The following is a 12153-nucleotide window of genomic DNA, read 5'->3' as shown; positions in this document are numbered from 1 at the left end:
GACGACTCGTAATGAGTGCAGAAAATAGGTAGTTCCCTCAAAATGATTTTACCCCGCCATACAAAACTTCTATCACACCAGCCTCTTCCAGTGCGTTCCTCAAAATGGCTTTTGAACATATTACCAGCTCCCTCTTTACTTCACTGCCTTTCTCAATAATATGGTGCTTCCACTATGCCAATCACTAGCATTTACACAAAATTCAAGATAGTAATAACAAAATATATTCAAATTAACTCCGCAATTTCAATGATATATCTTACGTACAAAGAAAAAACGAGTTACACTAGGCGAACATCCTAACCATAATATTTTGGCATGTCTCATATTCTCACAACTGTACTTGCCATAGTCATGCATTGCGTGGATGCTACACGTTCTGCTTTGAACTCTAGAATCCATATGTCGTCCTCCTCATCATTCTGAAGAATTCGTCAACATTCACTTCACCATCATCTGCAGATACAAATCCAAGTTAACTACTTTTCTTCCATCTACATATCTAGAAATCTAAAAAAAATTGAGAATAAAATTGGAAATGTGTGATTAAACTAACATAAGTTGCCATCAAGTACAAAATAGAGAAGCCTAGGGACATGTGGCTAGGTATCAAATGAACAGGTCCATTGCAGGTAGTAAATAAAGCGAGGTAAAAAAAGACAGGACGTATGTTTCAGATATTAACTTATCTGGTCCAAAAGCAAATACTAAAAGAGTGATAAATTGAAGTATTAATACAAGCCTATTGCCAGAATTTAGTACAAACAAAATTCAAATTTCGCTGCTACTGCGTATTTTAAGCATTTAAATGGAAGGTAAACAAAGAAAAGAAAAGAAAAGAAAAGAAAAGGAAAACAAAACTAATGTGAATCATTTTTTTTAATTTAAAAGACACAATAATGTAGTCTCCAAAGGAAAAAGAAAAGCTCATAAATCTCAGTGTACACTGTAGATTCGAAGAAAACCACCCCCAATTAAAACGGTGCCCAAATGTTAATATCCACCATCCTTTTTCTACATAAACTTATCAAAAAGCCATTGAATTAGAATTGATAACAGAATGACTACCACTGGAAAAATGATTCGAAGGTGAACATCCTAAAGAGCAATGAACATAGTAAACTCAAAGACCTCCTTGCCATTTTCTTCATTTCAATTGAAAATTTGACAGTTTCTACCAATCTAAATTTTCCAAGCAGAAGTCTTTTTGAGACATTGTTTGGGATGGTTTGAACAGTTAAAACATTTACTATCAACTACATTTTGAGCAAAACCACAGGTAATAAAAAAGAAAGTAAATTAGTATGTGATAAATTTCAATTCTAAACCTAGAAAAATATGATGAGAATTTCTAAAAGTTTGTTGCTGGAAGCTCATATTTCTCAGGCAAAATCCGAATAGCTACTATATATCAAATTTAATAAATCAACGTAGATGAAAATGGGTATCCTTTAACATCCGATTAGTTTCACCAAACACTAAAAAAATTTAAAATTCTCCATAACCAGTTTTAACCCTTGCAACATCCATTGCTGATGGATTCAGTATAGGGTTAACTGGGATATATGGCCCCCTTTTTATCAAGAAATCCCAGGTTCTGGCCAGAATTACAGGACCTATCTGCCCTTTGCCTTGAAAACTAGATTTTAGAAGGGGATCCCAATGTCACCTGACGGAGTCGTGAGAAATCAAGTGGTGACCCTCCTACAAGGTGTATGTATAAATTCAATTTCATTAATAGCTGCAATCTAATTGACCTCCCCCTTCAAAACGGTCCCTCCACTTGGTTAAACTTCAGAGACAATCCCTCATTAAATCTTATTGACTGTTTCCTTATTCTTGAAAAGTATGCAGGCTTCAGTAAAGAGGTTAGACAGACCCAACACATACGATCATTACCCCATCATTCTTCAGTTGGGATCATCAAAATGGGGCCAGCCCTTTCCAGTTCGGAAAGATGTGGATGGAGAATCATACTTCTCAACCTTTGCTACAGAAATGGTGGACAGATACCCCCAACAGGGATGGCCTGGGCAAGTCTTTGTACAGAAATGAAAAGCCTTCAAACGTACTCAGGAATGAAACAAATCCACTTTTGGCTGTATTAACTCATTGAAAAACTAGCTTTTGTTTGACCTTGCGTTATTAGATACCATGGAAAAATAGGGTGACTGGCTTCTACAACATGGAATACTAAGAATATCTGTAAAAGCACAATTTTTTTCTTGATACCGAGGAAGAGATATCGAGCCAACAGAAATGTAAGAACAGATGGCTATAGGAAGGGTATATGAATACTAGCTATTTACACAGACTTATGAATGTTAAAAAAGATGAAAACCTCCAATTTTAAGGAGCTTCTGGGGATGGAAGAAGTCTATTGACAGAAATAGAGATTGAAAGGGAATTCATCATACAAAAAGGACCAGGAGTCACAACTCTGACTTCCTAGTTTGCAATGGGAACCCATCATAAACAAATTAAACATCCCTCTAGTGCAACCATTGATGATAATTTTGCTGTTGCCCTAGAGGGATGTGAGGGCTGTCAGTCCCAGTAAAGGACCACCACAACCATCTATCTAGCCAAAAGAGCCTCATTACGTTATCTCAAATCCCAATACCCAAACCCGAGGTCAATAAGCTTTAAAACCACCTACCACTTAACTAAATGTGATCCACCTTACTTATCAACCTCTTCCACAGGAAATTTCTCATTAATCTTTCAAGATTCTTATAGACCACATCCGGAATCTTAAACAAAGACAAGAAATAACCAGGAATCCAGTCGATAAAAACTTGAATAAGAGTGAGCCTTCCTCCTTATAAATATAAGCATTTTCCAAGAAGACAACCATTTCTGAAATCACTCACACAATTCTAAGGGGGTGGCCTTACACTTACACAAACCACGTTATCAAACCGGCCCACATATTATCTATCCCTCTTCAAGATATTTTCAAAGGTAGCATTGCTTATTGAAAGACTACACCAAAATTTCCTTTGGAAGGAAAGCTCGACCAACTCCGGTACTCACCTTGTTAAATGGGAAAAGGTCACAATAATCACCTCTCATTGAGGTATTGGCTTACATGCTTTGACTAGAAATAGAGCTCTCTTAGCTAAATGGGTTTGGAGATGTACAATCATGAAGAAAATGCATTATGGCAATAATTGATTGAGGCTAAAAAATCCGGAATAAATTTGTGGCCAAATGACAGCTATCCAACTAACATAAAGGGGCATTAAAGATCCATTATGCATCATTCAAACCTTATTAAGGAGAAGGTTAAACTTGAGTGGGAAATGGGAATAACATATCCTTTTGGCATGATCGATGGCTGAATAAACAGCCCTTTGTAGTACAATTTTCACGCCTTTATTCCCTATCGCTTACAAAAGATATCTCCATGCACGGGGCATGGAATGAACAAGGCAATGGATGGAACCATAGCTTGAGAAGAAATCTCACTGAAGATGAAATTAAGGAATGGGTTAGTCTCATGGATCTCTAAAACAATGTCCAAGGACATTTGGACATGAAAACTTAACATATAAGGGATTTTTCCCACAATATCCACGCTGCTTGAACTTGATAACAACTCGACAGCCACCCCTTGTCCCCTAAATAATATGGACATATTTTTACCCAAAGTAGATCACATTCTTCCTATGGGAGCTTAATCACATAGCCATCTGACACTTCTGATAGATTACAGTAACAGTTACCTTATATGGCCTTGTCCCCTCATTGTTGCACGATCTGTACAACAGCCCATGAATAACAAGACCATTTGTCCATCACTTTTTCTTATGTCAACAGATTTTGGAAGGAAATCGGTCATGCCTTCAAATGGTCAATGATCTTTCCTCAGGGCACTAACAGCAATCTTATATACATGCTTATTGGTCATCCACTTACTGATGGCGGAAAAGTCTAATGGATGCATCTTAAATGGTCATTTTCATCGACCACTTGGAAGGAACGTAAACAATCATCTCTTCAAGGGAAAATGGAGTTCTTTTCACAGTTAAGTAATCCATTTTCTTGCAATATCTTGGTGTAAATGCACATCCTTCTACAGCTCTTAAAGTCTACTCTTTTGACCAATTGATGAAATCTTTTGTAACTCCTTCGGTTGGTGCCTTTGCCCTTTTCCTGTAAATTTCATACACCAATGAAATTTGTTTCTCATTAAAAAAAATTAAAAATAAAATAAACTTGCAAAATCAACCCCAAATGGAGCCTAAGCCACAAAATCTTTCTTCATAGGACTCTTATAAACTCTTGCCCCTATTGATCTTCAAGCCATAATAACTGCTCGTCAAGATTATCTTTATTAACTAAATTAAAGACCCAACAAATTTTGAAACATTTCTAACATAAAGAATAATTTGGCCAAAGACTCACTTTACGACATTTCCTCTAAATTCTGACCATTCTATCTAATCCACCGTGACACATCACCCATAAAAGAATTTCATCTTTTAGTACTTTTCCCCTACTTGTTGTAGGAGCCAAATTCTCTTCAAACAAATTCACATGTTGGCTACGTAGAACTTAATCAAAAGCCTCCGAGATAAAAGAAAAGGCCAGCCACTTCTACCTTCCATCGGATTCAAAAAACCACATTGCGTAATTGTAGCAACTATTGGAACTCACCTTCCTTAATTTCTGTCAAATATCTTCTTAACAGAAAACTCCAATAAACAATATCTTCCTCTCAAACATTTTTCAATCCTCATATCTTTCATTGGAACTCCTATAAAATGTCTCTATAAACTTAATCCTCCCAACCATAAACTAACAAACATGGCTAATTGTAGAAGTGTTCCAACGTAAAATTTTAATGATATGGACTACTCATTCCAGGAATGGTACAAAGCACTGTAAGTTATCTCTCCATAAGTTACTACATCTCTCTTTTATTCAATCTCTAATATCACAGTGAATATAGACCACTTCTTGAAACTCAGCCTACAAGTGACTGCAAAGCCCAATTTTCCGTTCATTCAAATCCATCAGAACTAATACCAACTTTACTGTTAAATTTCTTAAAAATTACTAACTGCAACAACTTGATAACATGAAAATCAACCCATACGTCTTTTTACAGTAAGGCAACCTTGGAAACTAGAATCAGTAAAGATGCAAGGTGATAACGGCTTCCCCACTGTGGGGGTGTCCCATGAGCATAATAATAGGGATGGGGACCCAAGATTCAATTATCAAAAAGATATTTAAAAAAAAATGGAGAACTGGAGATTTTTCCTGGGACTCAGCACTAAATACTGAAATTCAGGTTTAATAAAAGGATCATCAGTACATACATAATTAAAGACAAAGAACAGATTTAATGAACACTTCGTTGAAGTAAATATCACGAAGCAGATATATATCACCAAAAAACAAATTTGTTTGGGGCAGACAAGAAAAGGGAAAAAACATGACAGTAACCCCACAAAAGAAAGCCTGAGTAAAGGTGACTCACGATCACGGTCTGCCTCATCAATCATCTCTTGAATGTCTTTGTCAGTGAAGACCTCACCCAGCTCCTTTGCTATGCGCTTGATGTCATTGCCAGATATCTTCCCCTAAACTCAGGAAAAGAGAATATGAAAATGTAACACCAATTGAATCCCCATCACTAGAAGTTTAATTGTTAATTCAGGGGAAAAAGAATATCAAAATCTATGTTTTCTCAGTAACAGCATTTACATTAAAAAGAAAAAATAAATAAATTTCTTGGTCATATCTTTTAGAGAACATTGTCATCTGGATGCCCATCATCTAAAAGATTAAAAGATCAGGACCTCACATTGTTATCATGATCGATAATATGAAATGCTTTCATGAGTTCCTCCTTAGTGTCTCTCTCTCCAATTTTTGCTGTCATCATGTATTCAAATTCATCGTAATCAATGGCACCACTTCCATCCTTGTCCACATCTGCAATCATTTGTCTGATTTGCTGGAATGAGCAACAAGAGATCAGTCTAATGTCAATCAGCAATATAATTATCCCATGAACAAAAAATTGAAGTCAGATCAAAAGTAATTAGATTATTGATCTTCAAACAAGTTATTGCATTTGATTGTCAATTTGAATAATCGAATCTTCCAACTAAAGGTATTATGTGAGGGATACCTACACTAAAAAGAAACAGAACTCTAAAAAAGCATGAAAGGAACGTAAAACTCCCCCAATCCCTAAGTCCAACAAAAAATTGTTTCTAATAATATCCTTCGCCACAAAATAAAAATCTGCCTTTTGAAGATGCAGTAGTAGAAAATAAGAAAGTCGAGGCTCTTGCTCCACAATAAACAGGAAATCCATTCTGAAGGAGACAGCACCGCCCTAACGACCTTACTATTTGCATTCACAATAATGGGGGAAAAGGAATTAGATACGTTGATCACATCACATTGAAACGATAAAAAAGATTAGACTACAATGGTAAGAAACAACGTGGAGGCCACAAGATGAATAAACTGATGATTTCTGACAAATTCATCAAATAGTATTCATGCATGCTAGAATGTCACATATTTGTCCATTGAAATGGTAAATGCACAAGTGCCAAAAAACTTTGGAACTCTAATCGGCCTAGGGGCATATACCTCTTCGGTCATCTCAAAACCAAGAGCCCTGCCACAAAAATAAAAGGGTTTTAGAAATTAAAATTTACAATCTCCAAGCTGACGTTTACACGTTCCATTGTGAGATATTCATACCTCATTGCGACATTAAGCTCTTTGGCATCGATAGTCCCTAACCAAAAGTAACACAGACTAAGAACTGAGTATTCGATCCATACACACATAAAAAACCAATAACAAGCAAAAACCAAGCAATAATTTGCGCACCAGAGCCATCAGTGTCAAATAATTCAAAAGCTTCCTTGATCTCCTGCTTCTTCTGGGGAGTTAACCCATGACGTCCTTTAGGTTTTTCCTTCCTAGAAGCACCTCTGTATAAGCTTGCCTACAAAGACGATTGCAATTTCCAACCGAAAGGAGAATAAGCCATAATAATGAAAGCTCAAATTTCACCTGAAAACAAAGAAGTTGGCAAAAGCGGCAGTCCAATTTCTAACTATTTATTGTATCTCCTTATTTCGTACATAAAATCAAAGGCTTCTACCCAAGTTCCAAGCACCAAAAACTCATACAATTGACCTAATCTAGCAGAGAATGGAACATATTACGAAGACTAAAATATCCATACATGGCCTCATGGTCCCAAAGATCGAATCAAATGCAAGATTAGGGCAAAGATCGAACAACAGATTGAAAATTGATTCAAAAACAAAACTTAGAAAAGAAGTTCGGGACTGGATTTCAAACGACGTACCATGGTGAACGATGGCGCAGCACAATAAAGAAATCCAGAGAAAGTTGGAACGGGTAACACAAACGTCGAACGCTTTGAATGGTATTAGAGTTGGACAATCTGCCTCTGCCCCTATTGAAACGTCTCAGTCGGGTAGTGTTCGCATTGGACCGGTTTCTTCTCTTATCTCTAAATTTCTATGTTTTTTTCTTCTTAAAGATTCATTTTTCACACATTTTTATTCTAAACTGGATTGCAGTTCTTTCTTTTTCTTTTCTTTTTTTTTTCTTTAGTTGCAACAATATATGAGTCACAAATGCGGGTAAAAGATTTTTTTAAAAATAATTTTACTAAAAAAGATCCAGAAAAGTAGCCATAAAGCCAGACTACAATAATAGCCTGGAAAGTTAAATAAAATTACAAAAATAACTCAAAAAACTCAATTTTGTACAACTCTACCTTTAGGTCGGTTTTTAGTGACGTGTTGAGCCCATTCAGGCTTACTACCTATTGGATGGTGCCATGAGTCAATCCAAATGCTTTGATTGCTTTCACGAAGATTTAGGATTTTAAAGAACTCATCCAGATCTTGACCATGTGTTCAAGTCATAGCAACGAACACTTGATGGGAGGAGTTTCAACATTGGTGAAGTTAGAGCAAATAAATTAAAGACCTATTAAAATTTTCTCCATATTTCTTCGATGCAAGTTCGCTTAATATTCAGTTTTGTTTAATTTTAAACTAAATCAAAGTCGATTCCAACTCTTATTCTCTACGAATAAAACACTCATTAATATGGGGCTCAACAATAAATAAAGTCTAAAGCCTATTTGACATTGGTCAAACTCAACGATATAGATTCTTGGATTAACCTAGCCGAATAGTGCTATTAAGATATCGAAGGGAATAGGAGTATTCAAGCTCAAGTGATACTATTCTACTACCAGCAGCCTTGTAAGCTTACTTAAATGTCATTGAGTGTGGCAGGGTTTACTAGGCTCTTTAGGCATCTAAGTGGTTTAAATCTCAAGACTATCTTTGGAGATAATATAATTTTTGGGAGAAATATGGTCTTGACCACCAATCACTTCTCGCGATCTTAGGGTACTTGGTCAACTAGCAACATTCTAACCTAGATCAACGTGAAATCATTCTAGCTCAAGCACCCTAATTTTAACTTGGTACATTCATAACAGTGAGTATTTATAGAGTTTTTTTTTTTTTTTTTTTTTTTTTAATATTATGAAATAAATATGGTGTTACCCTAAAGCTTGAATGAGTTGTAAAAGAATCAAATATGATTATTAATTAAGTGACAAATATGGGATTCGAATCTTTATGTTTGACTTATTGTATTATAATATTTTACCAAAATCCATGTATATACTATATGTTATTCCAGCTGGCAAATCAATATTTTTCCAAAAATTATTTTAAAGATTTCCCAATTTTTTTAAGGTAAAAGGAAGCTTCTTGGAGTCTTCTTTAGTCAAAATACTGTTAACTTTGGATTAAGTAATGAAAGATATTTCTCAACATCGAGAAAAAAAGAGTTTATTATTATTTTATTGAATAAAGAATGTTAATAAAATCTCTACCATACTGGTTGGTTTTAATTTAAAGCTTTTAATCCCACTGATATTTAATTATATGTTTTAATCTGTGTTTAAAATTTATTAATTACTTATAAACCAACTAATAAATTCAGAAAAATGTTAAAACGAAACCAACGACCAAATTTCTCAAAAGAAATTAAAGAAACCTTAAAAATTACAAAAACATCCCTACATAGATGTGTTTCTAGTCTTAATATCTTGTCATTATTTTCAACTCTAATATGCTATCATACATCGTGGTGTATTTCCTAAGTAGTCAGTCTAGTCTTAATAGTCTCACAATGTGAATTTGACATGAGAGGGAATGACCTTTATATATGTCGACTCTATATTGTTCCTTATCCTACTTTGACAACATCATGACAAGAGAATAGCTGGAAACCCCCTAATAATTATTCTTGTCATCGAGCAAACTCAATTATTAAAGCATCAATAATGGTCTCCAATAGTGAAAGTTCAAATCTCCGTCCTCACATTCACACTGTAACGGCCATAATTTTACTACTAAAATAAAGTCGTTACTGCATGCATGCCTAATATATGCAGAAAACGAAATAATCATAATAATTTCAAAGTAATGGTAACGCCTTGACCCTAACTTAAGTTCTAGAACTTAAATAGAAAATGAAACTATCCTGAATTTATTCTCATGGCTTGCACAATGACGACAACGGTGTTTTTTACTTGACAAGGATGAATGTGTGGCTTGAGTTTTTTAAAAAATATTCAATAATAACCCATCGTTGGAGTCAGAAAATGCAATCACATGAAATTATGGTCCGCTTATCTTTTTATAAAAATATCATGGTCTTAAACTCTACTTTCTAGTTTGGACAAAAATTGGATGTGTGGTACTTCTTTATGCATACACATAGACATGCCTTTCAGCTAGCGTACATTCACACCGCTAGTTTCATGAAGGGACAGGAGCCCACATAATATCATGGCGCACATAGAGATCGTAATGTATGCGTTTGTACTAATCATACGTGAAAATATTCCGATGCATGTGACATACAAAATGCATAAGGTCCTATAGTTTTAAATTATGGTACATGTTTATAATCCAACTCATAACTCCATTATTTTCATGACATAGCATCCCTATGAGACATACATATGTAGTACTTGTCATATCTTTCGGAGTTAATATGCATGGCTTATCAATGCCTCATGGGCTTAGAATGAATATGTTAACATAGTTTTGACGGTATGAGAGGGAGGTTGAAGCATCATACAATATCAATATCACAACATGGACCCGTAACATAACATAATCATATCATGACATAACTTATATCCCAACCTAAACATAACTTAGCACACATTAAACAATCATAAATATGAGAATCTAATATAATATGGAGAGAAAAGGAAAAAAGGGCACAGCCGTCAAAGCAAAGATAAGAGGTATAAATAGGTAGGTTTGTGGAAAGTAACATTGTTTGGTGATATAGAGATAATAGTGAATATTTTTGTTCCTTCTCCCCAATGTTGGTTTCACAGCTGTAATGGCATGCTTAGACATGTACAACTCCGACCACAAGTCCCTCCACCACCGTGCTCCGGCCAGCCCTCGAATCTCCTTCTCAAGCGACTTCGTGGACATCCAGCAGTCCCTCAAACGCCAAGAGCAACGCTCCTGTGCTGCCCCGTGCCCCGTCTCCTCCTCTGATTTCGAATTCTCCGTCTCCAACTACTCCATGATGACAGCCGACGAACTCTTCTTCGAGGGCCGCCTTCTCCCCTTCAAGGACTCCCACAGGGCTGCCACTACTCTTAGAGATGAACTTCTGGTCGAGGAAGAGGAAGATGAGGAGGAGAACGATGTTTCCCAGCGCCCTTCGAGGGCCAGCTGGAAGGGGTTTCTAGGCTTGAAAAAGTCCCAGAATGCCTCCAAGAAAGCGTCCAGTGGCAAAAGGTTGTTGGGTTGGTCCACCTCACCTAGTACCACCGCAAACTCGTCCCAGGTAAAGAAAGCACTCTCCACAATAGGATGATATTGTTCCCTTTGATCATAAACTCTTCCCTAAATTAGCCAACGTAGGACTTTCATCCAACCATGTTGATTGATATTTTCAGGTACAAAACGGAGGAGGATCGAGTTGCAAAGACGCGGAGATTGAGCTCTAGAGAAAGGGAGAAGCTTAGTTTTTTTTTTTTTTTTTTTTTTTTTTTTTTAATAAATAAATTTGTAGCCAAGTGTTAAGTTGTGGAGTTGATTAATGTTAAGAAAGAGGTAGCGTTTGAAAGGATTGTTGAGTAGAGTCCTTTAGAATCAAATATTAAAGCATGGCAATTTCATAAAAATTGTATCCTTAAAGAGCGGAAGTCAAAAGAGAAATAAATATTTGATTAAGGTGAGGCTGAATGCGAGGGTTTCAATGCAAACTTTTACAATATTAATGTACACAGCTAAGCCACGATTGTTGGTATCATTTAAAAGTTAATAATAACACACACACTCACACACTCGCACACAATTTCAAGGTAGATCTGCAGATTTTTCCATTTACTATATTTAATTGCTTTTTTTTTTTTTTTTTTTTTTTTTTTTTTTTTTTTTTTTTGGTTTAAAGAAAGTGGGACGGTAGAATATTGAAAAATATGGAAACAAACCCGATCTTAGCTCAGTTGGTAGAGCGGAGGACTGTAGTGGGCATTCCATCAGCTTATCCTTAGGTCGCTGGTTCGAATCCGGCAGGTCGGAAGTTATTATTAATTTAATGGAAACGAAATGTATCAACATATACTAAAGTAACTTGTTTTAAAGTAATACTTGAAATTGTTCGAATGAAGTGGGTAAGTGGAACTAATGTTGAATTAAGTATTTGAGATTTTCTAGTATTAGTATTTTAATAAGATTGTTCGAATGAAGTGGGTAAGTGGAACTAATGTTGAATTAAGTATTTGAGATTTTCTAGTATTAGTATTTTAATAAAGAGTGTGAGCCCTGAGCACACCAAGCCACACATACATGAGTTACTAAGTTAGGACTTCACATGCTTTAGTGTTTTCTAGTTACGAGCCAAAAAATTTAGACTAGTTTGTAGTAGTGTGTATCTTGAACATAGTAGGTTAAGATATAAAATGAACAACAAGATAAGCCTTTTAGCCAATTTGATGGTCCTATATAGTGAACTTTATACCAAGGTCTAAGAGTAAGAACATTAAAGAATGTGGTTTAAGGGACTATATTAAAG

The 12153-nt window shown here is 35.6% G+C and overlaps 2 protein-coding genes and 1 non-coding gene across 3 annotated transcripts; 2 read left to right on the top strand and 1 right to left on the bottom strand.

The window, feature by feature from the left end:
* Window positions 1-120: 120 nt before the first annotated feature.
* On the bottom strand, window positions 121-7543 carry LOC111777573 (putative calcium-binding protein CML13). The gene is made up of 7 exons (XM_023657233.2): window positions 7355-7543; window positions 6868-6985; window positions 6736-6772; window positions 6622-6649; window positions 5819-5971; window positions 5492-5594; window positions 121-456 (listed from the first exon to the last, which is right to left on the bottom strand). Exons 1-7 carry the CDS (start codon window positions 7355-7357, stop codon window positions 392-394), a joined length of 507 nt encoding a protein of 168 aa, XP_023513001.1. The 5' UTR covers window positions 7358-7543; the 3' UTR covers window positions 121-391.
* Window positions 7544-10351: 2808 nt separating this feature from the next.
* LOC111777572 (uncharacterized) lies at window positions 10352-11113 on the top strand. The gene is made up of 2 exons (XM_023657232.2): window positions 10352-10920; window positions 11033-11113. The coding sequence occupies exons 1-2, from the start codon at window positions 10462-10464 to the stop codon at window positions 11081-11083; spliced, it is 510 nt and encodes a 169-aa protein (XP_023513000.2). The 5' UTR covers window positions 10352-10461; the 3' UTR covers window positions 11084-11113.
* Window positions 11114-11569: 456 nt separating this feature from the next.
* Window positions 11570-11660, top strand: TRNAY-GUA (transfer RNA tyrosine (anticodon GUA)). The gene is given in 2 exon segments: window positions 11570-11606; window positions 11625-11660. It is a non-coding gene; the product is annotated as a tRNA-Tyr (tRNA).
* The last annotated feature ends 493 nt before the right edge of the window (window positions 11661-12153 follow it).

Source organism: Cucurbita pepo, chromosome 16 (genome assembly GCF_057944985.1).
Source record: "Cucurbita pepo subsp. pepo isolate OVF chromosome 16, ASM5794498v1, whole genome shotgun sequence".
Classification (NCBI taxonomy): Eukaryota; Viridiplantae; Streptophyta; class Magnoliopsida; order Cucurbitales; family Cucurbitaceae; genus Cucurbita; species Cucurbita pepo.
Note: the sequence above shows the minus strand (reverse complement) of the source record. Positions and strands in the feature narration are given on the sequence as shown.

What these genes read in the sequence shown, in the direction of transcription:
- LOC111777573 (XM_023657233.2), bottom strand. An exon ending in GAGCTTAATGTCGCAATGAG is followed by an intron (nt 6,650 to 6,735) that starts GTATGAATATCT and finishes TTTTTGTGGCAG; the next exon opens with GGCTCTTGGTTTTGAGATGA. An exon ending in TTATCGATCATGATAACAAT is followed by an intron (nt 5,595 to 5,818) that starts GTGAGGTCCTGA and finishes TCCTGAGTTTAG; the next exon opens with GGGAAGATATCTGGCAATGA.
- LOC111777572 (XM_023657232.2), top strand. Translation starts at nt 10,462, where the DNA reads ATGGCATGCTTAGACATGTACAACTCCGACCACAAGTCCCTCCACCAC. An exon ending in CCACCGCAAACTCGTCCCAG is followed by an intron (nt 10,921 to 11,032) that starts GTAAAGAAAGCA and finishes TGATATTTTCAG; the next exon opens with GTACAAAACGGAGGAGGATC.